The sequence below is a fragment of the Salvelinus sp. IW2-2015 genome, linkage group LG20 (genome assembly GCF_002910315.2).
Source record: "Salvelinus sp. IW2-2015 linkage group LG20, ASM291031v2, whole genome shotgun sequence".
Classification (NCBI taxonomy): domain Eukaryota; kingdom Metazoa; phylum Chordata; class Actinopteri; order Salmoniformes; family Salmonidae; genus Salvelinus; species Salvelinus sp. IW2-2015.
This window is the reverse complement of record NC_036860.1, coordinates 64,554,245-64,579,425: the sequence shown is the minus strand read 5'-3', so window position 1 is coordinate 64,579,425 and position 25,181 is coordinate 64,554,245. Positions and strand designations below refer to the sequence as shown.

At 42.8% G+C, this 25,181-nt stretch overlaps 1 protein-coding gene across 2 annotated transcripts in view; it reads right to left on the bottom strand.

The window, feature by feature from the left end:
- The window catches only part of LOC111980849 (tyrosine-protein kinase JAK2), an 80,516-nt gene extending 56,086 nt beyond the window's left edge, over nucleotides 1–24,430 (bottom strand). For both annotated transcript variants that reach the window (XR_011481817.1, XM_024011863.2), the window contains exons 1-2: nucleotides 24,132–24,430; nucleotides 1,457–1,684 (exon numbers count right to left, since the gene is read on the bottom strand). Coding sequence is in view for 1 of the 2 variants with exons in the window: in XM_024011863.2 (XP_023867631.1) it covers nucleotides 1,457–1,684; nucleotides 24,132–24,192 (289 nt within the window). In the remaining variant the exon portion in view is untranslated. The remainder of the gene's footprint in view (nucleotides 1–1,456; nucleotides 1,685–24,131) is intronic.
- Nucleotides 24,431–25,181: the final 751 nt, after the last annotated feature.

Sequence of the window (25,181 nt, the reverse complement as noted above, 5' to 3'; positions counted from 1 at the left end):
TGTCATATTAGCAACCCATCCTAGTCATATTAGCAACCCATCCTAGTCATATAGCAACACATCCTCATCCTAGTCATATTAGCAACACATCCTAGTCATATTATCAACCCATCCTAGTCATATTAGCAACACATCCTAGTCATATTAGCAACACATCCTAGTTGTTTCATCTTTAGAGTCCTTCTTTCTAAGGTTCTAACAGAGATTTTCATCTCTGTCACATATGGAATCAAATTTCAATTAAATGTATTTATAAGGCCCTTTTTACATCAACAGAAGTCACAAAGTGCTATACAGAAACCCAGCCTAAAACCCCAAACAGCAAGCAATGCAGAAGCACGGTGGCTAGGAAAAACTCCCTAGAAAGAAACCTAGAGAGGAACCAGGCTCTGAGGGGTCCCCTTCTGGCTGTGCCGGGTGGATATCATWACAACACATGGCCATTAAGGCCAGATTGTTCTCCAAGATGTTCAAAAGTTCATAATGACCAGCAGGGTCAAATAATAATCACAGTGGTTGTAGAGGGTGCAACAGGTCAGTACATCAGGAGTAAATGTCACTTGGCTTTTCATAGCTGGGCATTCAGATGTCGAAATAGCAGGTGTGGTAGAGAGAGAGAGTGGTGCGCTGCTGGAATGGCATGTTCCCGCAAATWGCATTTTGTCAAATGTTTGAAAATGACYTGTTATTTCATGTTTCATTACAGGAGTTGCATGTTCCGTTAAGATACATTACCATAACCTAAATGGGATCTGTAATTCTGGCCACCGTAGGTAGACACCCTAATGGGCAACACACCCAATGCATACGAGTCCGGTACATTTCTCAAATGGCCGGTAAATTAAAATCTTCCCAGTCACGTTGTCCGGCGTCACATTTCCCTAACGGAAACCCTGGTGTGTGTGGATCTGGATCACCAAGCAGACACACCAGGCCCCTGAAGCCTGCGGGCAGTGGTTTCTGGGCCCTGTTGTGTCAACAGCAGTTACAAACAAGGAAAAGGGTGGGGAAYGTGTGTGTGTGTTTGGCTACTGGTGTAGGCCTATGCTGTGGCCTAAGCATTTTAAATGAATCTGGCACAAACCTGAACCACTCACAGTCTATCAACACTAGAAACAATCACTAAAGTGTTTTAGCCAAACGTTAAGGCTAACGAAACAAGCGCTGAAGTGTTTTGGTTAAAGGCCAGAGATGACGCTTTAGAGTTAAAGTCAGAGACAGGGGAGCACAGTGAACATAACGGCAAAGTCTCATAAACCTGCCCACACTTTAATACCTCAAACAAGCACCGAGGGGGAAATAGCAAGTCTATTATCTCGTTCCCAAACTAAGCACTACTAACACGATGCAGTATGTGTCAGTCCTTGTTTATGGCTTTAGTTCCACTCAACATTGTTCATGCTTTATTAAATAATCTCCTTTAGAGCAGAAAAACATTGAGCACTGGCTCACTCACCGCATGCCTTGGCCGCGTCGATGCACAGCTCCTCAGCCACATAGTCCCCTGCCGGATAGGTGAGGTCTTGGCTGTTGGCTCCGCCCTGGCCCAGGTGGTACAGGTGCACCCTCAGACAGGGAGGTGGAGCTACTTCCTGTTCCTGTTTGGTCTCGGAGACAGGAAGTGGGTTCAGGATGCAGCCGTTCTGATTGGACGAGGGACATACTGCAGACTCCATGTCCATCACTGCAATCCATTGAGAGATGGAGAGGGGAAGACATAGCAGGAAAGGGAGATAAATGTGGTGTAGAGGGGAGGAGGAGGGAGGATAAAGAGAATACGGGGAGCGAGAGAGAAAGAGGTGGTGGGGGAGGGGCAGAGGGGAGAGTCAGCAGTCAGTTGAGTGTCATGATTACGACGCGTGTCATTAGTGAACTATAAACATGAACTGCTCTGCATTGTTTACAGTTCGTTATGGCCTATGCTGAGAATAMAACTTACAGACTAGGGGTTTTTCTGGATCCAAAAGGGACTTAGGTGGTGGGCTTGGCAGGGGGTGTGGCAAACAGCACAGTCACACCGGCCCGTCGACGCGGCTAGATTTTAGAGCACTCCCATCTTGGCGATGTACAGACATTTTTAAGCCAATCAGAATGAGTCTTTCCACACAAAAAGGCTTTATTACAGAAATAAATAATCCAGTTTCATTAGCTGTCCGGGTGGCTGGTCTCAGACAATCCCGCAGGTGAAGAAGCCGGATGTAGAGGTCCTGAGCTGGCGTGGTAACACATGGTCTGCGGTTGTAAAGCCAGGTTGGATGTACTGCCAAATTTTCGAAACAGACGCTGGAGGCGGCTTATGGTAGAGAAATGAACATTCAAGCTTCAACTTCCTGACTGATGTCTTGAGATGTGGATATATTGAAGCAACAATTTTCCTACCTCATGATGCCATCTATTTGGTGAAGTGTACCAGTCCCTCCTGCAGCAAAGCACCACCACAGCATGATGCTGCCYCCCCCGTGCTTCACGGTTGGGATGGTGTTCTTCTGCTTGCGAGTCTCCCCCTTTTTCCTCCAAACATAACGATGGTCATTATGGCCAACAGTTCTATTTTTTTTTTTTTCATCAGACCAGAGGACATTTCTCCAAAAAGTACGATCTTTGTCCCCATGTGCAGTTGCAAAACTTAGTCTGGCTTTTTTATTGCGGTTTTGGAGCAGTGGCTTCTTCCTTGCTGAGCAGCCTTTCAGGTTATGTTGATATGGGGCGGCAGGTAGCCTAGTGGTTAGAGCGTTGGACTAATAACCAAAAGGTTGCAAGATCGAATCCCCGAGCCGACAAGGTAAAAATCTGCAGTTCTGCCCCTGAACAAGGCAGTTAACCCACTGTTCCTAGCCCGTCATTGAAAATAAGAATTTGTTCTTAATTGACTTGCCTAGTTGTGGATATAGATACTTTTGTACCGGTTTCCTCCAGTCCTTTGCTGTTGTTCTGGGATTGAATTGCACATTTCGTACCAAAGTACGTTCATCTCCAGGAGACAGAACGCGTCTCCTTCCTGAGCTGTATGACGGCTGCGTGGTACCATGGTGTTATAATGGTGTTATACTTGACTCAAATTATGTCAATTAGCCTATCAGAAGCTTCTAAAGCCATGACATCCTTTTCTGGAATTTTCCTGGCTGCTTAAGGCACAGTCAARTTAGTGTATGTAAACTTATTTAAAAAAATAAATAAAAWATTACTTGTCATGCTCAAAGTAGGTGTCCTAACCGACTTGCCAAAACTATAGTTTGTTAACAAGAAATTGTGGAGTGGTTGAAAACCGAGTTTTAATGACTCCAACCTAAGTGTTTGTAAACTTCCGACTTCAACTGTATGCATATGCACGCACACACGGAAAGTACTCAGACCCTTTGAATCTTTCCATGTTACTTTACAGCCTTATTCTAAAATGAATCAAATAAAACAAATCCTCATCAATCTAAAACAATACCCCATAATGACAAAGCGAAAACAGGTTTAGAAATTTTTGCACATTTATTAAAAATAAAAAACAGAAAAACCTTAAGTATTCAGACCCATTGCAATGAGACTCAAAATTGAGCTCAGGTGCATCCTGTTTCCTTTGATCATCCTTGAAATGTATCTACAACAGGATTCTCTGGTCTGATGAAACCTAGATTGAACTCTTTGACCTGAATGCCAAGCGTCACGTCTGGAAGAAACCTGGCACCATCCCTATGGTGAAGCATGGTGGTGGCAGCATCATGCTGTGGGGATGTTTTTCAGTGGCAGGGACTGGGAGACTAGTCAGGATTGAGGGAAAGATGAACGGAGCAAAGTACAGAGAGATCCTTGATGAAAACCTGCGCTCAGCACCACAGACTGGGGTGAAGGTTCACCTTTCAACAGGACAACGACCCTAAGCACACAGCCAAGACAACGCAGGAGTGGCTTCGGGACAAGTCTTTGAATGTCCTTGAGTGGCCCAGCCAGAGCCCAGACTTGAACCCGATTGAACATCTCTGGAGAGACCTGAAAATAGCTGTGCAGCGACGCTCCCCATCCAACCTGACCGAGCTTGAGAGGATCTGCAGAGAAGAATYGGAGAAACTCCCRAAATACAGGTGTGCCAAGCWTGTAGCGTCATACCCAAGAAGACCAAAGTACTGAGTAAAAGGGTCTGAATGCTTATGTAAATGTGATATTTCCGGGTTATTATTATTTTGCAAAAATCTCTAATAACCTGTTTTTGTTTGTCATTGTAGGGTATTGTGTATAGATTGATGAATGATAAAACAATTTAATAAATTTTAGAATAAGGTAAACGTAACAAAATGTGGACAGTCAAGGGSTCTGAATACTTCCGAAGGCACTGTTTATAGGTCCATTATCTTGTTCTACATACTTTCTCTCTGGTTTTAGTCTTACGTTTACACTGGAAAATGTTTGTCCATCACAAATTATTGAAATTCTCTCAATGTTTTGGACTTCGCACACAAAGATAACAATGACGGCAAAATCCCTGCAATGTCAATATTTGTATTTATTACAGATCCACATTAGCTGCTGCCAAGGCAACTCTTCCTGGGGTCCAGCAAAATTAAGGTAGTTATACAATTTTAAAAATATTACAATACATTCACAGATTTCACAACACACTGTGTGCCCTCAGGCCCCTACTCCACCACTACCACATATCTAACAGTAACTAAATCCATGTGTATGTATGTGTTGTGTGTGTGTGTGGTGTGTGTGTGTGTGTGTGTGTGTGTGTGTGTGTGTGTGTTGTGTGTGTGTACGCGCGTATCTGTGCCAATGTTTGTGTTGCTTCACATCCCTGCTGTTCCATAAGGTGTTTTGTAATCTGTTTTTTTTATTAAATTTGACTGTTTGCAGAGTTACTTGATGTGGAATAGAGTTCCATGTAGTCATGGCTCTATGTAGTACTGTGTGCCTCCCATAGTCTGTTCTGAACTTGGGGACTGTGAAGAGACCTCTTGTGGGGTATGCATGGGTGTCAGAACTGTGTGCCAGTAGTTGACAGACAGCTTGGTGCATTCAACATGTCAACACCGCTCATAAAAAAGTAGTGATGAAGTCAATCCCTCCTCCACTTTCAGCCAGGGGAGATTAATATTAGCTCCCCGTGTAAATCCAAGGGCCAGCCGTGCTGCTGTATTCTGAGCCAATTGCAATTTACCTAAGTCCTTTTTTGTGGCACCTGACCACACGACTGAACAGTAATCAAGGTGCGACAACTAGGGCTTGTAGGACCTGCCTTGTTGATAGGGATGTGAATCACTGTCTATGCAAGTGTTATGCCTGCAGACTGTTGACAGTTGAATCGATTAACTCTTTTTCCATTCAATATTTTGTTCCTCAGAGTTAGCAGCTAGAGACGGGTGATGTTCTGAAAACAAAAGGTCAAAGTTGACTCATGTCCAGGGTGTTCTTGAAAGCATTAGATTAAATCAAATCCAATTTTATTAGTCACATGCGCCGAATACAACATTTCACCTTAGAGTGAAATACTTACTCACAAGCCCATAACCAACAATGCAGTTACATTTTTATTTTTTTTTATGAATAAGAAATATAAGTAACAAGTAATTAAAGAGCAGCAATAACAATAGCGAGACTATATACAGGGGGGTACTGGTACAGAGTCAATGTGTGGGGGCACCGGTTAGTTGAGGTATAGAGTGGAGGTGGAGTTATTAAAGTGACTATGCATAGATGATAACAACAGAGTAGCAGCAGTGTAAAAGAGGTGGGGGGGTCAAAATACTAGCATGTATGAGGAACAAATCATCATACCAACATTCCAGTAAAAATGGTGTCCGTCTGTGGTATAGGCGGGCGTCTATACCACATTCAGGCCAATCGCAACCAGAAAGAGTCGTCCATTCGTCTTCCTGCTACAATGAATGGGTTAAATGCAGGGGGGGGTTCAGTAATCACATCTAAGCTGACAGTGCTACTCTTGGGATGGCAAACTACAATATGTCTGGAGCTAAGGGTCTTGTTCTGGAGTCTTTGTTCAGCGACAGGCCTGATTTGAGGGTGGCTAGCTGGGATTCGTACAGAACAGTACAGGGGACAGGCCCATGTGAGCTGGCCTCGACTGGCAGAGCTCAGATGGTACTGCTGGGAAGGCCTGACAAGCCCATTTAGCATCAGCAGCCATCTGGAATTAGGCCTAATCTGTGATAAATAGCCAGCCAGGAAAGCACATTACGCATATCCTACACCATCGACATGAGCAAGAGCAAACAGCCTCAGGCGGAGATAAGCTAGAAATCTGAATTTAAAAATGTAAAAAACAGTCCAGGGAATGTTCTAGAAACTAAAATGTAGCCTAATTGGGGTGTACTGTTTGCATTCTTTATTGATTTATTGTAGTGGCATCATCGGGATTTGCTCGATGACTTCTAGATGCCATGTAGGGAAGCAAACAATTATCTGCAGGTAGCAAGATTGATGCTGCTTTGCTGAGTCAGCGACCACCACCTACCTCAGATTGAAACCTGATGATTCATAGGTAAGCGGTCGTCAGCCTAAAGCTGAAGGATAGAAAAGTACTGGGAAATAGCATGAGTAACAGCACCAGAGGGACAGTGTAATCATGTCAAACGGTAGGCTTGCATCATCGCTCTGATATAGTTGGTGGATCATATACTCTGCCTCATCTCCTCTCTCTCTTGGATTGCTTTTGTATCACTGTTTATCAATACATCTTATTATAAAAGTATGGTTATTATACATTATGGATATCAGAATTGTTGGTGTAATTACAGGACCTTAAAATTGTACTTTTGTATAATCTTTGTTCCACCATGTGAAACATCTAACTGGTCACTGCAACTGTAAAGAAATGTGCAAATTGCTACCTTTACYCAACAGATAGATGTCTACCCCCATCATAACCAGGTATGACATGGGAACAACAGTGAGTATATATACAGTAGGTTATATGTTGTACTTAAATAAATACAGTAAGTTATACAAGGGCAATTCCACATTAACAGATCGACACCGAGCGTGTTTCTCAATATGCATACTACTGTGCTTCACACTCTTATGCTCCGAGTGCATTCTCCGACGACTTTTTCTTGATTACGTTCTTGTGAGGACGAGTGTGGAGAACGTATAAAACATGCTCAGCCTCTATTTGATAAGCACTCCCCCTACTGTATTACCTCACGCTGAGCAGCACTCCCCCCTACTGTATTACCTCACGCTGAGCAGCACTCCCCCCTACTGTATTACCTCACGCTGAGCACAGTCCCCCTTACTGTATTACCTCACGCTGAGCAGCATCCCCCCCTACTGTGTATTACCTCACGCTGAGCAGCACTCCCCTCTACTGTATTACCTCACGCTGAGCAGCACTCTCCCTACTGTATTACCTCACGCTGAGCAACACTCCCTCTACTGTATTACCTCACGCTGACCAGCACTCCCCCTACTGTATTACCTCACGCTGAGCAAGCACTCCCCTACGTATTACCTCACGCTGAGCAGCACTCCCCCTACTGTATTACCTCACGCTGAGCAGCACTCCCCCTACTGTATTACCTCACGCTGAGCAGCACTCCCCCTACTGTATTACCTCACGCTGAGCAGCACTCCCCCTACTGTATTACCTCACGCTGAGCAGCACTCCCCCTACTGTATTACACTCACTGCTGAGCAGCACTCCCCCTACTGTATTACCTCACGCTGAGCAGCACTCCCCCTACTGTATTACCTCACGCTGAGCAGCACTCCCCCTACTGTATTACCCTCACGCTGAGCAGCCACTCCCCCTACTGTATTACCTCACGCTGAGCAGCACTCCCCTACTGTATTACCTCACGCTGAGCAGCACTCCCCCTACTTATTACCTCACGCTGAGCAGCACTCCCCCTACTGTATTACCTCACGCTGAGCAGCACTCCCCCTACTGTATTTACCTCACGCTGAGCGACACTCCCCCTACTGTATTACCTCACGCTGAGCAGCACTCCCCCTACTGTATTACCTCACTGAGCAGCACTCCCTCTACTGTATTACCTCACGCTGAGCAGCACTCCCCCTACTGTATTACCTCACGCTGAGCAGCACTCCCCCTACTGTATTACCTCACGCTGAACCTTCTTCCAGTCAGGACATTGACAACAATAGAGACCAAACAAGATATACACAAAGCAAATGTTTTACTTAATAATAATCAACTAGCTATATGTGAATCGTAATAATCTAGCAAACCAGATAGTTTAACAGGCAGAAATTACCTCAAACTAAATGTTTAACAAGGTAGATGTCAATTCTTTGTGCGTAGCTAGCTACCAATTCTTTGTGGCCATTTAGCTGGCTAACAATAGTAGCTAGCCAGTTCGCCCAATTGAGTTACTATGGGCTTGCGATCGTCACACACTACAGTGGGTATTGTAGACAGGTAAACCTGCCAAAATTAACACAGTACGTATTTGTTAACGTATCAAGATAAAATATAGGWGTCAGGCAAAATATGTTATGTGAATGGGCAATATTTCATTCTGAAGTCAGAGTTTATTTTCTCTCGCTTCAGCTCAAATAATGTCCGCCATTGATTTCCATTGAAGCTTGCATCTATGCATTCTTCAAAACATGTACAAAAGAGAGAAGTGTCCCTCCATGCTCTGTTTCACATACTTTGATTTGGACTCATCCTCCAACCTTACTGTGCTCGGACAGTAGTATGCATTTTGAGGAACACCCCCAAGACTCCGATTTTTCACTTTAAAATGCATGTCAAACAAATACCAATGATAGCAAAGTTAAACAAACCATACAACTCCATGCACAAGGACTACTTTTGTACAATTTTCACGGAACATTTTACCAGAACACATTTACTTGAAGAACAGTGCGGATGCAAAGTTAGATAAACGAATGACGGCACAAACAGCGCAAATCGTCATTCTGTTACCAAACTTTGCATTTTCATGTCTCAGGGTCACTATTACCGTGGTAATCGCCCATAAGAGACATCACCACACATCACAAAACATTGCTACCAAACCTCTTACAGTACGTGACCCAGGACATATTAAAAAAAGGGCCTCCTACCTACAGTACATGAAGCATCTTCAACACTCCTACTCTGAAACGCTTGATACACAACCCCTGGTTTCAAACAGTGTAGCTCAATTGTCTTTCTCAAAGAGGACCTTGCCCTATAGACCCAAAACTTAGATTCTCAAACTTGCCCACAAAACTTCAGCCTGTATTGGTGTACCGTTGTGTGGCCAGACTAATGATGTGACGGATCTTGAATGGTCCGGAATGAAATGACCTGAAATAAACTTGAAGTATGAATGAACCGATATGGAAGCACATCTGAAATGCTGATCTCAACAGACTGTGTGCAGTTCATGTATAGGACTAATGTATGAATGACATAGACTATGCAACCAGAAAATGATCTGCTCATATTTGATCTTAGCATGCTGTAAGCCTACAGTGCACTTTCAGTCTACCTTGCTACCTATGTGTGCACTGACACAAAGTCCAAGGGTACACATCCTATACATGAGAAGAGGTCATATGGTTTGAATAAGTAGGCCTAAATGGTTTTACTGCTGTCAACACATGCTGTATCCTAGGTCAAAAAAATATATATCTCAGCACACAGAGGAGAGGTAGGCAACTCATTTGCAGTGCTACTGCAGCCCAGTGTGTGTAGCGTTGTAAACCTAACTGCCAGTCTTCATGTTAGCATTGCCATAAGAAGCTAGGCTCCCTTGCCTCCAACCCAGATATTGGCACTCCTATAAAATATATATACATTTCAGAAAGTATTCAAGGGTTTCCATGATATGCAACTTTAACAAATTAAGGCTAGTGATAAATCTTTTAATTGGTGCAGCGAAACTAGGCTACACTGACTTCTTCTGTCAAGATGACGACTACATGCTCCTGGGCAGGTTCTGTGTGCTCCTGGGCAGGTTCTGTGTGCTCCTGGGCAGGTTCTGTGTGCTCCTGGGCAGGTTCTGTGTGCTCCTGGAGGCAGTGCCTGTGCTCTGTGTGCTCCTGGGCAGGTGCTGTGTGCTCCTGGGCAGGTTCTGTGTGCTCCTGGGGCAGGTTCTGTGCTGCTCCTGGGCAGGTTCTTGTGTGTCTCCTGGGCAGGTTCTGTGTGCTCTGGGCAGTTCTTTTTTGGTTCTGTGTGCTCCTGGGCAGGTTCTGTGTGCTCCTGGGCAGGTTCTTGTGTGCTCCTGGGCAGGTTTCTGTGTGCTCCTGGGCAGGTTCTGTGTTGCTCCTGGGTAGGTTCTTGTGTGCTCCAATGAGGCAGGTTCTGTGTGCTCCTGGGCAGGTTCTGTGTGCTCCTGGGTAGGTTCTGTGTGCACCTGGGTAGGTTCTGTGTGCACCTGGGTAGGTTCTGTGTGCTCCTGGGTAGGTTCTGTGTGCTCCTGGGTAGGTTCTGTGTGCTGCTTGGTAGGTTCTGTGTGTTTTTAACTGTAGTTACTTACTGGGTATGCTGTGTTCATATCTATACACATGTTATATGATCTGTATGTTTTCATTGGAACCCAGGACTCCGTGGGTTGAGTCCTTGCCACACAGTGGCAATTGTTACTGACTATCCTGGCTAAATAAAACAAACTCATTGCACGCGGGTGCTTGCTGCCATTATGTTTCATAACCATAAAGATGCAAACCACACACAGGCTAAACAAGGTCCACATAAACATGTTTCAGGCCCTCTGCGTCACACCACAGCTTGTTATTGTGCTTCACTTTTGCACTGTGGTGTCCCTGCAGACCCGACGACGGCAGGAGAGAAAAAAAAGAAAAACATGAACATAAGGTTGGCATGTAAACATACTGCCTTAACCTTAGTGTGACTATTTACGCAGCACTTTGACACTTCCTCTATTAGAACTCCTGCGTCTCTCTTAAAAAGGTCCAGAATGCACAGCTCCCGTCACATAGACAGTAGCCCAGAAAGAGCTGAACATGCCCTTCCTCTATGTTAAGCAACATTGAAAAGTGAACTGACGCCACTTCACACGGCTGTTGTTCAGTCTCACACGTCATCAACTGAGCTAGTCTAAAATCTATATTTCTACAGCTGTTTGAACTCCTAAAGGTGGGTGGAGTTAATCAAAGGGTGTCTCCCAAATGGCACCCTATTCCCTATATAGCACACTACTTTTTGACAAGAGCCCTATTGGGAATAGGGTGACATTTTGGGCAGCCATGCCAATGTCAATTAGGCTAGCTCAGTGTTCCCTCCGCAGTCTCCACGCCAATGTCAATTAGGTTCGCTCAGTGTTCCCTCCGCAGTCTCCACGCCAATGTCAATTAGGCTAGCTCAGTGTTCCCTCCGCAGTCTCCACGCCAATGTCAATTAGGTTCGCTCAGTGTTCCTTCCACAGTCTCTGTTTTGGTGAAACAATAAAAACATGCTGCATGGGGTTCTCCCTGATAAATCCTCTAAACCACCAACCCCCTCACTTGTTTAGATCACACACACACACACACACACACACACACACAATATGGCAACACACAACTCTGTACATACCCCTAGTTTGTCAATGGTGTTTTGCTGTTATCGGCCCACAGGCAGAGAGAGTTAGCCTACTTGTTCCAGGCTTATCAGGGCTTTGGGGGAAACTGGGGTCAACCACTATCACTGTAGCCAGACTATGTCCTGTAGGCTGCCCTGCCTTGATGTCACATGGCTTGCTATATCGACTCTAATGGGTCTACAACTCTTACAAATGCTCCCGTCCTCGGTCCTGTCACTGACCTAATGTCAAAAGGAGCCTCATGCACTGCATCCGAGGCATTTTCACAGAGTTCTACCACTGGACACGGAATTCATGAGCAGGATGTTGTAAAGACGCAAAGCTTGTGTAAAGATGACAGGCAGCGCACGACAACGAGGAAGCTGCTCAAACACCCTTCTTCACAGGCTGTTGTAGGGGTGAGGTGGTAGCAACTCGCAAGACCCCCTACCAACTCCACAATCAGGTCAATCACAAGGCATTATGGCAGAGAAACATTGACAGAATGTTCCATGGTTAGGTTGAGGGGTGGCTGGGTATAGCTACCATACCAGCCAGGGGTATTCAGATCTTACCCTGCGACATCCAGACTACTGCTGGTTGTGTTCTACCTGATAATGAATTGAACCCACCAGTCCATGAGAAGAGGGGAAGACTGAAAAAAAAAAAAGTGGAAATGGCTTGGAGGTCAAGATTTGAAATTGTGGGCACTATACTATACACAGGAAGCTATAGGGGCAAGGTGAGGGGAAGCCCCAAAGTGCTGCATTATGGCAGAGGAACATTGACAGCATGTTAGTTTTCAGGCAAGGGATGTGGGATAAGGGGCTTTGAGACTTGTACTGATTAGGCTACTTCTGCCATGCAAGAGAGACAGCAGCTCCGAGTTGACCTGTGGTTGTCAGGTCTGCTACCTGGGATAATCCTCTCACACAGCTAAGTCAGTTTGTTTCATCCAACAAATACTGTGGGTCCTCTATGCTGGCTGACGCAAGCCAACAAAGCCAATCAGACGTCCTGTGAGAGAAACGAAGGACTGGCACTCAACTAGTTGTATTGTGTGCTGTATAGGGGAGAAGTGACCAATGAGTGGACACTTGATCATCATACTTGCATAGAAACAGAAAGCTGCAAATACACTGAACAAAAATATAAAGGCAACAGGTAAAGTGTTGGTCCCATGTTTCATGAGCTGAAATAAAACATCACCGAATTTTCCCCATACACACAAAGAGCTTATTTCTCTCAAATGTTGTAAACACATTTTTTACATCCATGTTAGTGAGCATTTCTCCTTTGCCAAGATAATCCATCCACCTGACTGGTGTGGCATATCATGAAGCTGATAAAAAAAGCATGATCATTACACAGGTGCATCTGGAGGCGAAAGAAACACCTGTTTAGGTGAGGTGCTGGCTAGCGGAGTAGAACACCTGTTAGGTGAGGTTGCTGGCTAGCGGAGTAGAACACCTGTTTAGGTGAGGTGCTGGCTAGCGGAGTGGAACACCTGTTTAGGAGAGGTGCTGGCTAGCGGAGTAGAACACCTGTTTAGGTGAGGTGCTGGCTAGCGGAGTAGAACACTTGAAAAAGAAAAAGGAGAGTCTCACACTCTAGGAGCTCAGATGCAATAATTGAATTACCTAATAACCAACGTTTCGACAAACAAGCTGTCTTCATCAGGGTATAATGACAAACACTGCGGGCCACTAGTTTATATAGTGTCAAAGGATACACAGGTGTCTGTAATCATGGCCAGGTGTGGCTTGATATAATTTGTTAATTTACAGATACAAATAGAACATATAAAAAAACAAATGGATAGCATACGATCATAGATACAATTTGGCTAGTAGTGAAGACATCAAAACTATGAAATAACACATACGGAATCATGTAGTAACCAAAAAAAGTGTTAGTTTTTATATTTGATATTCTTGAAAGTAGCCATTGTTTGCCTTGATGACAGCTTTGCACACTCTTGGCATTCTCTCAACCAGCTTCACCTGGAATGCTTTTCCAACAGTCTTGGAGTTCCCACATATGCTGAACACTTGTTGGCTGTTTTTACCTCAGTCTGCAATCCAACTCATCCCAAACCATCTCAATTGGGTTGAGGTCAGGTGATTGTGAAGGCCAGGTCACCTGATGCAGCACTACATCACTCTCCTAGGTCAAATAGCTCTTACACAGCCTGGAGGTGGGTTGGGTCATTGTCTTGTTGAAAAACAAATGATAGTGGGACTAAGCCCAAACCAGATGGGATGGCGTATCGCTGCAGAATGCTGTGGTAGCCATGCTGGTTAAGTGTGCCTTGAATTCTAAATAAATCACAGACAGTGTCATCAGCAAAGCACGCCCACACCATCACACCTCCTCCTCCATGCTTCACGGTGGGAACCACACATGCGGAAATCATCCGCTCACCCACACCACGGCGGTTGGAACCAAAAATCAGACCAAAGAACACATTTCCACGGGTCTAATGTCCATTGCTCGTGTTTCTTGGCTCAAGCAAGTCTCTTCTTATTATTGGTGTCCTTTAGTTGTGGTTTCTTTGCAGGAATTCGACCATGAAGGCCTGATTCACACAGTCTCCTCTGAACAGTTGATGTTGAGATGTGTCTGTTACTTGAACTCTGTGAAGCATTTATTTGGGCTGCAATTTCTGAGGCTGGTAACTCTTATGAACTTATTCTCTGCAGCAGAGGTAACTCTGGGTCTTACATTCCTGTGGCGGTCCTCATGAGAGCCAGTTTCATCATAGCGCTTGATGGTTTTTGCGACTGCACTTGAAGAAATTTTAAAAGTTCTTGAAATTTCCCAGATTGACTGACCTTCATGTCTTAAAGTAATGATAGACTGTAGTTTTTCTCAGCTTATTTGAGCTGTTCTTGCCATAATATGGACTTGGTCTTTTACCAAATAGGGCAATCGTCTGTAAACCACCTCTACCTTGTCACAACAACTGATTGGCTCAAACGCATTAAGAAGGAAAGAAATTCCACAAATTAACTTTTAACAAGGCACACCTGTTAATTGAAATGCATTCTAGATGACTACCTCATGAAGCTGGTTGAGAGAATGCCAAGAGTGTGCAAAGCTGTCATCAAGGCAAAGGGTGGCTACTTTGAAGAATCTGGAATATAAAATATATTTTGATTTGTTTAACACTTTTTTGGTTACTACATGATTCCATGTGTTGTTTCATAGTTTTGATGTCTTCTCTATTATTCTACAATGTAGAACATAGTAAAAATAGAAGAAAAACCCTGGAATGAGTAGATGTGTCCAAAATTTTGACTGGTACTGTATATGGAGACTGTTAAGTGACAAAAATAACAGGTTAAATACATGTCCCAAAAAAATGGTGTTTCCTGATCTTTCTTATCTCTCTCAGATACAGAACAGACACTTCAGAACAAACGTCCTTTAGATCTTTTTGGGGACTCTCTGTAGTGTATCTGTAATTCAATGCGTTTGTATGGGCTAATAGCAGTAAGGCTAAAAATACATACATATAATAATATATATATGTTTTTTTAGATACTTCAAGGGCCCAAAAACATTTTTGGCCGTTCTGGCAATCGTAATTTACATAGGCTTTCTAGGGCAGCCCAGGGCACAGTTTCCCGATAGCAATGGAACTTAGGCTTACGAGTGTTTTAACGATGCATCTTTCCTACAACAGTCGAAGATGTAACATGCGTTTCCCAAAATACCACGTAGAGACAACAGTCGCTAGGTGCATCGTTGAGGCACCTAGCGATTGATAGGATCGAAAGAAAGGAAGCACTGCTCTCGGATCAGCATTCTCCCTTTCCAAGCTTACCTTAACATTAGAATTATTCCACAATACTGACGACGGATCAGCTCCTAGAGAGATATCACGTATGGCTACAAATATTGAGGCGGCTTATTCTAATACTTACCCTATAATAATGTATTAATCAAGATTTGGCACATCATTGTGGACGTTAATTAAACATCATGAAATAGGCTATGTCGAGGCAAAAATGTCAGAGTAGCGTACAAATAGCTAAATAAAACTCAGTTGAATTACCATGAAATTGATTTTAATATATAGGTCTTTGTAGTCTATTCTGTATTTATCTTTTAACACAGTAATCTCGGTTTTCATGGGAAGTGTCTTCATACCCTTCACTTGTTATGCAAATAAATGGGCAACTGTATTTGTAGTCACTGTCACATTCATTCTGAAGTTATCAGCAGTCACAGAAAAACAGATAAACATCTTGATTTTGTGTTTAGTGGAGATTGTGATAAGTGGGAGGGAGCATTTAATGACATACTTAGCTGTTCTAGGAGTGGTCTGAGTTGGTCATTAAATAACGAGCGTTTTCTAGAGCAACTTTAGAGATTAAATTATGCTAACAATTGAACATAGCCTTAAAACTACAATATGTAACTTCTTGGGCGACCTGACCAAATTCACATAGAAAAGGTGTGATATACAGTATATACATATTTATAAKCTGGGTGGTTCGATCATTGAATGCTGATTGGGGGAAAGCCGTGGTATATAAACACAGTATACTGTCATGACGTTGGCCTCTTTGGGTATAGAAAGCCCCATCCTCCTCTCCCTGCCTCCAACTAGGCTGCAGTGGTCAGAGAGAGGTTGTAAATTCCTGAGGAGAAGACCCTGCCACATGGCCACACTGCCTCTTATACTGAGTGAGCTTTCATAGAAAAGAAAGGAATTTCTTCCACCTCACAGAACTTGAGGTCGGAACAACATTTACGTTCCGGAGAAGGTATAAAAGATCGGTGAAGAATCCAGCTACGAACTTGTCCGTTTGTTACAACTTGGGGAAGCTCGTGGGAGACGGTGCGGCCACATTACCATAACGCTGTTTATYTAATAGCCTCAGATATGAGGTTTACATCTAATTGTTGTATAAGATGAATGAGTGAGTATGATACTGTTCACACAATTTTACAATGTGATTTTGGACCGTTTAATGAAGAAAAKRRCAAWWSSSWWTTGYYMTTAACTAAATCAGAGGACCYCCCCTGAGCCCAGTTAGGGTCAGGCATCCTGGGACAGCCCCTTTTCTGCAATTCCGAATAAAACCCAAGTTTGAGAAATTKTCACCAGACCATGTTTTTCTCCATTAGGAGGGGACGAAGTTTGCAGACCATTGCTGAATCTTTTAACCATACCACGTGGTTAAACTCTTAGACTATCGATACCGACAGAATAAGAACAAGTCTTTGATATGAATTACTAGTCTGCAGCTAGGAATTCGGTATCATGGAACGCGAAGAACGACAACCCCCGAAACATCCATTCTACAACAACACGAATGAATGTCACTCTGAACTATCCACTCTAACCACGACAGAGAGAGAGAGAGAGAGAGAGAGAGGACGGAAACTCTCCAACAGAAACTAACTTTTCAACAGCGATCAAGACGACACACTGAGCGTAAATATATATATTGATTGCAATTGTTCCCGAATGAGTGAGCGTTCATGTGCAAAGGATTAGCATTTCAATTGTTATAATTATTAACTCTGTAGTGACTTCTCAGTCGACCCCCACTTCCCTTTGGTCTAACAAGCCGCCATAGCCCACATTCTCCTATCATTTCTTGTAACCATATTTACTTTGTTTGTTTGTTTATGCATTTCTGTGAATTACTTAGTAATATTTTTTATTTTATTTAAGACAATTGATGGATGGATGACTCATAGTGAAGACGGTTTGTGCAGATAACCAACAATTTACGATGTTTGGAATGAGACTAACGTGAGGTAAAATAAATAATTCATTAATTAAGAAGACTATTGATCAGATATGAAAATATCTGAAAGGTTATATTGGGAAATTATAACTTTGTAATCTGAATATTTTCCTTGGTGCCCCAACTTCCTAGTTAATTACAGTTACATGATTATTCAGTTTAATCGCGTAATACTAATTACAGGAATCTTTGATAAAAACMAAGTCTTCAATTTAATGATAGTAAAGACACGACAATACCATGAGTATGACAAAACACGGAGTCATGGGTATGACTGTCGTGCTTAACAGCCCTTAACTGTGGTATATTGGCCATATATCACAAACCCCCGAGGAGCTTATTGCTATTATATAAACTGGTTACTAACATAATTAGAGTAGTAAAAATAAATGTTTTGATGAATTTATGAAATTGCTTCTTCCAATGATTGATAAACATGCACCTGCATAGAAACTGACTGTTAGAACTGTTAAGGCTCCTTCGATTGATGAGGAATTTAAAAACTGTATGGTTGAAAGAGATGAGGCAGAAGGAGTGGCTAATAAGTCTGGCTGCACATTTGACTGGCTGACTTACTGAAAATTGAGAAATGTGACTAAACTCAACAAAGAAGAAGAAACTGTATTGTGAAACCAAGATCAATGATACATTTGAGTACTTTTTAAATGAAATTATGGCCAGAAAGACATTCAACTCCATCTTTCACAAAAACATTTGATGTTGACAATAATTTTTATGATTACTTAATTGGCAAAGTGGGCAAACTAAGGCAGGAAATGCCAACAACGAACAGTGAGCTATTGTATTCATGAAGAAAAAAAGAAAGAATGAAAGAAAAGCATTGCAAGTTTAAATTCTGTAAAGTATTGTGGGAAAGCTGGAAAAATGATTGTTATGGATCAGTAATGACAAACCTCCTGGCATTGACAACTTAGATGGAAAGCTACTGAGGAAGGTAGCTGACTCTATAGCCACTCCTATCTGTCATAACGTTTATCTGAGCCTAGAGGAAAGTCTTTGTCCTCAGGCCTGGAGGGAAGCCAAAGTCATTCCGCTACCCAAGAGTGGTAAAGCGGCCTTTACTGGTTCTAACAGCAGACCTATAAGCTTCCTGCCAGCTCTTAGCAAACTGTTGGGGGAAAATTGTGTTTGCCCAAATTCAATGCTATTTCTCTGTAAACAAAGTAACAACAGACATTCAGCATGCACATAGAGAAGGGCACTCGACATGTACTGCACTGACACAAACGACTGATGATTGGTTMAAATAAATTGATAAGAAGATTGTGGGGTCTGTACTGTTAGATTTCAGTGCAACCTTTGATATTATTGACCATAACCTGTTGTTTAAAACACTCATGTGTTATGGCTTTTCAACCTCTGTCATAGCGTGGATTCAGAGATATCTTTCTAATAGAACTTAAAGGGTTTTCTTTTAATGGAAGCTTTTCTAGGTAAAGTGTGGTGTACCGCAGGGCAGTTTTCTAGGTAAAGTGTGGTGTACCGCAGGGCAGTTTTCTAGGTAAAGTGTGGTGTACCGCAGGGKAGTTTTCTAGGTCTCTCCCTAACACAGCGCCTCTCCCCTATTTGACCTAGATAGTTTGTGTGTAGTAGAGGTCGACCGGCACGGCCGATTTCAAGTTTTCATAACAATCAGTAATTGGCATTTTTGGACGCCGATTATGGCCGATTACATTGCACTCCATGAGGAGACTGCGTGGCAGGCTGAACACTTGTTACGTGAGTGCATCAAGTAGCCAAGGTAAGTTGCTAGCTAGCATTAAACTTATCTTATATTAAAAAAAAATCAATCTTAACATAATCGCTAGTTAACTACACATATTTGATGATATTACTAGTTTATCTAGCTTGTCCTGCATTGCATATAATCAATGCAGTGCATGTTCATTTATCATCGAATCACAGCCTACTTCGCCAAACGGGTGAGGATTTAACAAGCGCATTCGCGAAAAAAGCACTGCCGTTGCACCAATGTGTACCTAACCATAAACATCAATGCCTTTCTTAAAATCAATACACAAGTATATTTTTTTAAACCTGCATATTTAGTTAATATTGCCTGTTAACAGGATTTTTTTTTCACTAGGGAAATTGTGTCACTTCTTTTGCGTTCTGTGCAAGCAGAGTCAGGGTATATGCAGCAGTTTGGGCTGCCTGGATCGTTGCGAACTGTGTGAAGACCATTTCTTCCTAACAAAGACCGTAATTAATTTGCCAGAATTTTACATAATTATGACATAACATTGAAGGTTGTGCAATGTAACAGCAATATATTAGACTTATGGATGCCACCCGTTCGATAACATACGGAACGTTTACGTATTTCACTGAAAGAATAAACGTTTTGTTTTTGAAATGATAGTTTCTGGATTTTACCATATTAATGACCTAAGGCTCGTATTTCTGTGTTTATTATTATATAATAATATTATAAGTCTTATATATTATTATAAGTCTATGATTTGATATTTGATAGAGCAGTCTGAGCGGTGGTAGGTAGTTTTAAGCAAGGAACTTAAACATTAGCTTTTTTACATGGCACATATTGCACTTTTACTTTCTTCTCCAACACTGTGTTTTTGCATTATTTAAACCAAATTGAACATGTTCCATTATTTATTTGAGACTAAATTTATTTTATTGATGTATTATATTAAGTTAAAATAAAAGTGTTCATTCAGAATTGTTGGAATTGTCATTATTACAAATATATATATATATATAAATCATCCGATAAATCGGTATGGGCTTTTTTTTGGTCCTCCAATAAATCGGTATCGGCGTTGAAGAATCATAAAATTGGTTGACCTCTAGTGTGTATGCATTGATATGTAGGCTGTGTGCCTTTTACAATGCATGTAGTTCTGTCCTTGAGCTGTTCTTGTCTATTAATGTTCTGTATTATGTCATGTTTAAAGTTGTGTGAACCCCAGGAAGAGTAGCTGCTGCTTTTGCAAAAGCTAATGGGGTTCGTAATAAAATATCAAATACCAAAAACCATCAAGCTCTATGATGAAACTGGCTCTCATGAGGACAACCACAGAAAAGGAAGAGCAGAGTTACCTCTGCTGCAGAAGATACGTTCATTACAGTTACCTGCTTCAGAAATTGCAGCCCAAATAAATTCTTTAAAAGAGTTCAAGTAACAGACACATCTCAACATCAACTGTTCAGAGGAGACTGCGTGAAGCAGGCCTTCATGGTCAAATTGCTGCAAAGAAACCACTACTAAAAGGACACCAATAAGAAGAAGAGACTTGCTTAGGCCAACAAACCTGAGCAATTACTTTAGACCAGTGAAAATCTATCCTTTGCTCTGAGGAGTCCACATTTGAGATTTTTGGTTCCAACCGCCGTATCTTAATGAGACACATAGGTGAACGGATGATTTCCGCATGTGTGGTTCCCACCGTGAAGCATGGAGGAGGAGGTGTGAAGGTGCTTTGCTGGTAGCACTGTCAGTGATTTATTTAGAATTCTTTTTCTCCCCAAGTTTGTGATATCCAACTGATAGTTACAGTCTTGTCTCATCGCTGCAACTCCCGTACGGACTCTGGAAAGGTGAAGGTTGAGAGCCGTGAGTCCTCCAAAACACAACCAAGCCGCACTGCTTCTTGACACAATGCCCACTTAACCCGGAAGCCAGCCGCACCAATGTGTCGGATGAAACACCGTACACCTGGCGACTGTCAGCATGCACTGCACCCGGCCCACCACAGGAGTCGCTAGTGCGCAATGTACCAAGAACATCCCTGCTGGCCAAACCTTCCCTTAACCCGGACGACGCTGGCCCAAATGTGCGCCGCCCCATGGGTCTCCTGGTCACGGCCGGCCGCGAAAGAACCTGGACTCAAACCCAGAATCTCTAGTGGCACAGCGATGCAGTGCCTTAGACCACTGCCACTCGGGAGGCCCTATCATTTGTTTTTCAACAGGACAATGACCCAAAACACACCTCCAGGCTGTGTAAGGGCTATTTGACTAAGAAGGAGAGTGATGGAGTGCTGCATCAGATGGCCTGTCCTCCACAATCACCCGACCTCAACCCAATTGAAATTGTTTGGAATGAGTTGGACCGCAGAGTGAAGGAAAAGCAGCCAACAAGTGCTCAGCATATGTGGAAACTCCTTCAAGACTGTTGGAAAAGCATTCCAGGTGAAGCTGGTTTAGAGAATGCCAAGAGTGTGCAAAGCATCATCAAGGCAAAGGGTGGCTACTTTAAAGACTCTAAAATAAAATATATTTTGATTTGTTTGACACTTTTTTGGTTTCTACATGATTCCATGTGTTATTTCATAGTTTTGATATCGTCACTATTATTCTACAATGTCTAAAATAGTAAAAATAAAGAAAAACCCTTGAATGAGTAGGTGTTCAAACTTTTAACTGGTACTGTATGTCCATCTCATTAAACGCAAGTCTTAGAAGAGGTAGATCTGTCCTATGCTTCCTGTTCTAAAGTTTAATTTATTTTACTTCGGTTTTGTACACCAGCTTTAAACAGCTGAAAATACAATATTTGGGGTTATGGAAAAGATGTCACAGCGGTTTAGAATGTACAATGATTCTCTACACTAAAATTGCTTGTTTTGTCACAATAAGAAATTAAGCGGACTACTAGAATTTTAGTAAATGGCGGTTCTGCATAGCGCATATTTAAGATGCTTTTAGGAAACCAGGCTCAGGGCTTTTGGCACCTCTAGGTTGCTACTCAGTAGCCAGCCAGCAGAGCTCTTGACTTCATGTTCCAGACAGGACACGTTACAACCTTATTCGAAAATCGATATAATTCATTTTTCCCCCCATCAATCTACACACAATACCCGATAATGACAAAAGCGAAAAATAGGTTTTTAGAAATGTTTGCAAATGTTTTAAAAATAAAAAACAGAAATACCTTATTTAAATAAGTATTCAGAACCTTTGCTATGAGACTCAACATTGAGCTCAGGTGCATCCTGTTTCCATTGATCATCCTTGAGATGTTTCTACAGCTTGATTGGAGTCCACCTGTAGTAAATTCAATTGATTGGACATGATTTGGAAAGGCACACGCCTGTCTAGATAAGGTCCCACAGTTGACAGTGCATGTCAGAGCAAAAACCAAGCCATGAGGTCAAAGGAATTTTCTGTAGAGCTCTGAGACATGATTGTGTCAAGGCACAGATCTGGGGACATTTCTGCAGCATTGAAAGTCCCCAAGAACACAGTGGCCTCCATCAATCTTAAATGGAAGAAGTTACAAAACACCAAGACTCTTCCTAGAGCTGGCTGCCCAGCCAAACTGAGCAATCGGGGGAGAAGGGCCATGGTCAGGGAGGTGACCAAGAACCCGATAGTCACTGACAGAGCTCCAGAGTTCCTCTGGAGATGGGAGAACCTTCCAGAAGGACAACCATCTCTGCAGCACTTCACCAATCAGGCCTTTATGGTAGAGTGGCCAAACGGAAGTCACTCCTCAGTAAAAGGCACAACAGCCCACTTGGATTTTGCCAAAAGGCACCTAAAGACTCTCAGACCATGAGAGACAAGATTATTTGGTCTGATGATACCTAGATTTAACTATTTGGACTGAATGCCAAGCATCATGTCTGGAGGAAACCTGGCACCATCCCTACGGTGAAGCATGGTGTTGGCAGTGTCATGCTGTGGGGATATTTTTCAGCAGCAGGGACTGGGAGACTAGTCAGGATCAAGGAAGGAAAAGATGAACGGTGCAAAGTACTGAGAGTTCCTTGATGAAAACCTGCACTCYGGACCTCAGACTGGGGTGAAGGTTCACCTTTCAACAGGACAACGACCCTAAGCACACAGCCAAGACAACGCAGGAGTGGCTTCGGGACAAGTCTCAATGTCCTTGAATGGCCCAGCCACAGCCCAGACTTGAACCGGATTGAAAATCTCTGGAGACCTGAAAATAGCTGTGCAGCAATGCTAACCTGACAGAGCTTGAGAGGATCTGCAGAGAAGAATGGGAGAAACTCCCCAAATACAGGTGTGCCAAGCTTGTAGTGTCATACCCAAGACTTTAATAGCTACCAAAAGGTGCTTCAAACTGAGTAAAGGGTCTGAATACTTATGTAAATGTGAAGATTTTTATTTTATTTTATACATTTGCAAAAAGTTCTAAAACTGTTTTAGCTTTGTCAATGTGGGTGTGCAGATTGGAGAAAAACGATTTAATACATTTTAGAATAAGGCTGTAACGTGGAAAAGTCAAGGGGTATGAATACTTTCCGAATGCACTGTAAATCAGATGCATCACAGATATTGACTGTCCGTGAATCCGCGTATGCAAACCTGAGTAGATTACCTTAAACAATGGTTGGACATCTTGGAAACATTCTCCAGTTCTTATTATACCTCAGTGAGGTGACTCTTCGTTTGGTTCTTAAACGGTTTCAGTAATGAATACACCCCTGGGCTGGGTTTCCCAAAAGCATCGTAGTACTAAGATTGTCTCTAGTTTCAATGGATGATCTTAGTTCAACGATACTTTTGGGAAACCCAGCCAATGTCTGTCAGTTTCGCAACGCGTTTCCCCAGAAGTATCGGGATGTTGCGCCTCTGCTTGAAAACTGACAAGTGTGTAGGAGGCACTTTGTGCTTCTCTGCAGTTCATGCTCTGAGACTGACTGTGTCACAGTGAATCACTGAAGGAAATAGAAAATAAAATCCCCTTGAATTACTTTTAATTCCTTAATAAAAAATGTACTGAAAACAGCCTCACTTGCTAATGTTAACCACCCTGCTGTACAGTTCTCTTTGTAGCAAGTGAAGAGGACTGAACTAACTAGCTGGTCAGCTAATTTATCTAGTTAACCGATAAGCGATTGACAGCAGCTGTACGGTTACTTACGTGAATGTTGCCCAACAGTTACCGTTTTGAATGTCGTGGTTGTCGCTGTTCCGAATGACATGAGTTTTGCAGAAATCAAGACCGCTAAAGTTACAGTCCGCGTGCTTCACCATCCATTTCGGCTCCTTCGTGTCACATTCATTAAAAGCCAGTAAGGCGTTAAACGTGTCTATACCTCGATTGTAATATTCAACTAACTGACAAGGCAATTCCGCAATAGAGTGATCATTGGAACACACCGACTGCTCGTGCAACGAGAACCGGAAGTGACGACTGTTCAGAGGAGGAGAGGACGATTTTAAGTGGAAATGTCATTGCAAACTTCATTGGAAAACTGTTGTGGAGAAGTAGAGGGAGGGACACGGTAGGGTGCAATATGTGTAGCTACAGCTCAGACTGCTGGACTGTTGAGTGGAACTTGTTATGTGTAATGACTAGCTAGTGCAGTGTTACTCACTGTTTTGTTGTAAGGAGGCCACTTTGGGTTGAGAGAATCATTCAGAGGGCTGCACATATCTTTAATATGTTGTACTTTTTCTTCCAATATTATCAATTGAGAGCAAATATCGAGCACATGCAATTGATTTGACGTACAGCACATCACAAATATATACATACACACATCAAATAGGCTACGTCACATGTAATAGTTTGTGTCAGGGGCTAGGGTCAGTCTGTTATATCTGGAGTATTTCTCCCGTCTTATCCGGTGTCCTGTGTGAATTTAAGTATGGTCCCTCTAATTATCTCCCTCCCCTCTCGGAGGACCTGAGCCCTGGGACCATGCCTCAGGACTACCTGGCCTGATGACTCCTTGCTGTCCCCAGTCCACCAGGTCGTGCTGCTGCTCCAGTTTCAACTGTTCTGCCTGCGGCTATGGAACCCCGACCTGTTCACCGGATGTGCTACCTTGTCCCTTCTCTCTCTCTCTACCACACCTGCTGTCTCTAACTCTGAATGCTCGGCAATGAAAAGCCAACTGACATTTACTCCTGAGATGCTGACCTGTTGCACCCTCTACAACCACTGTGATTATTATTTGACCCTGCT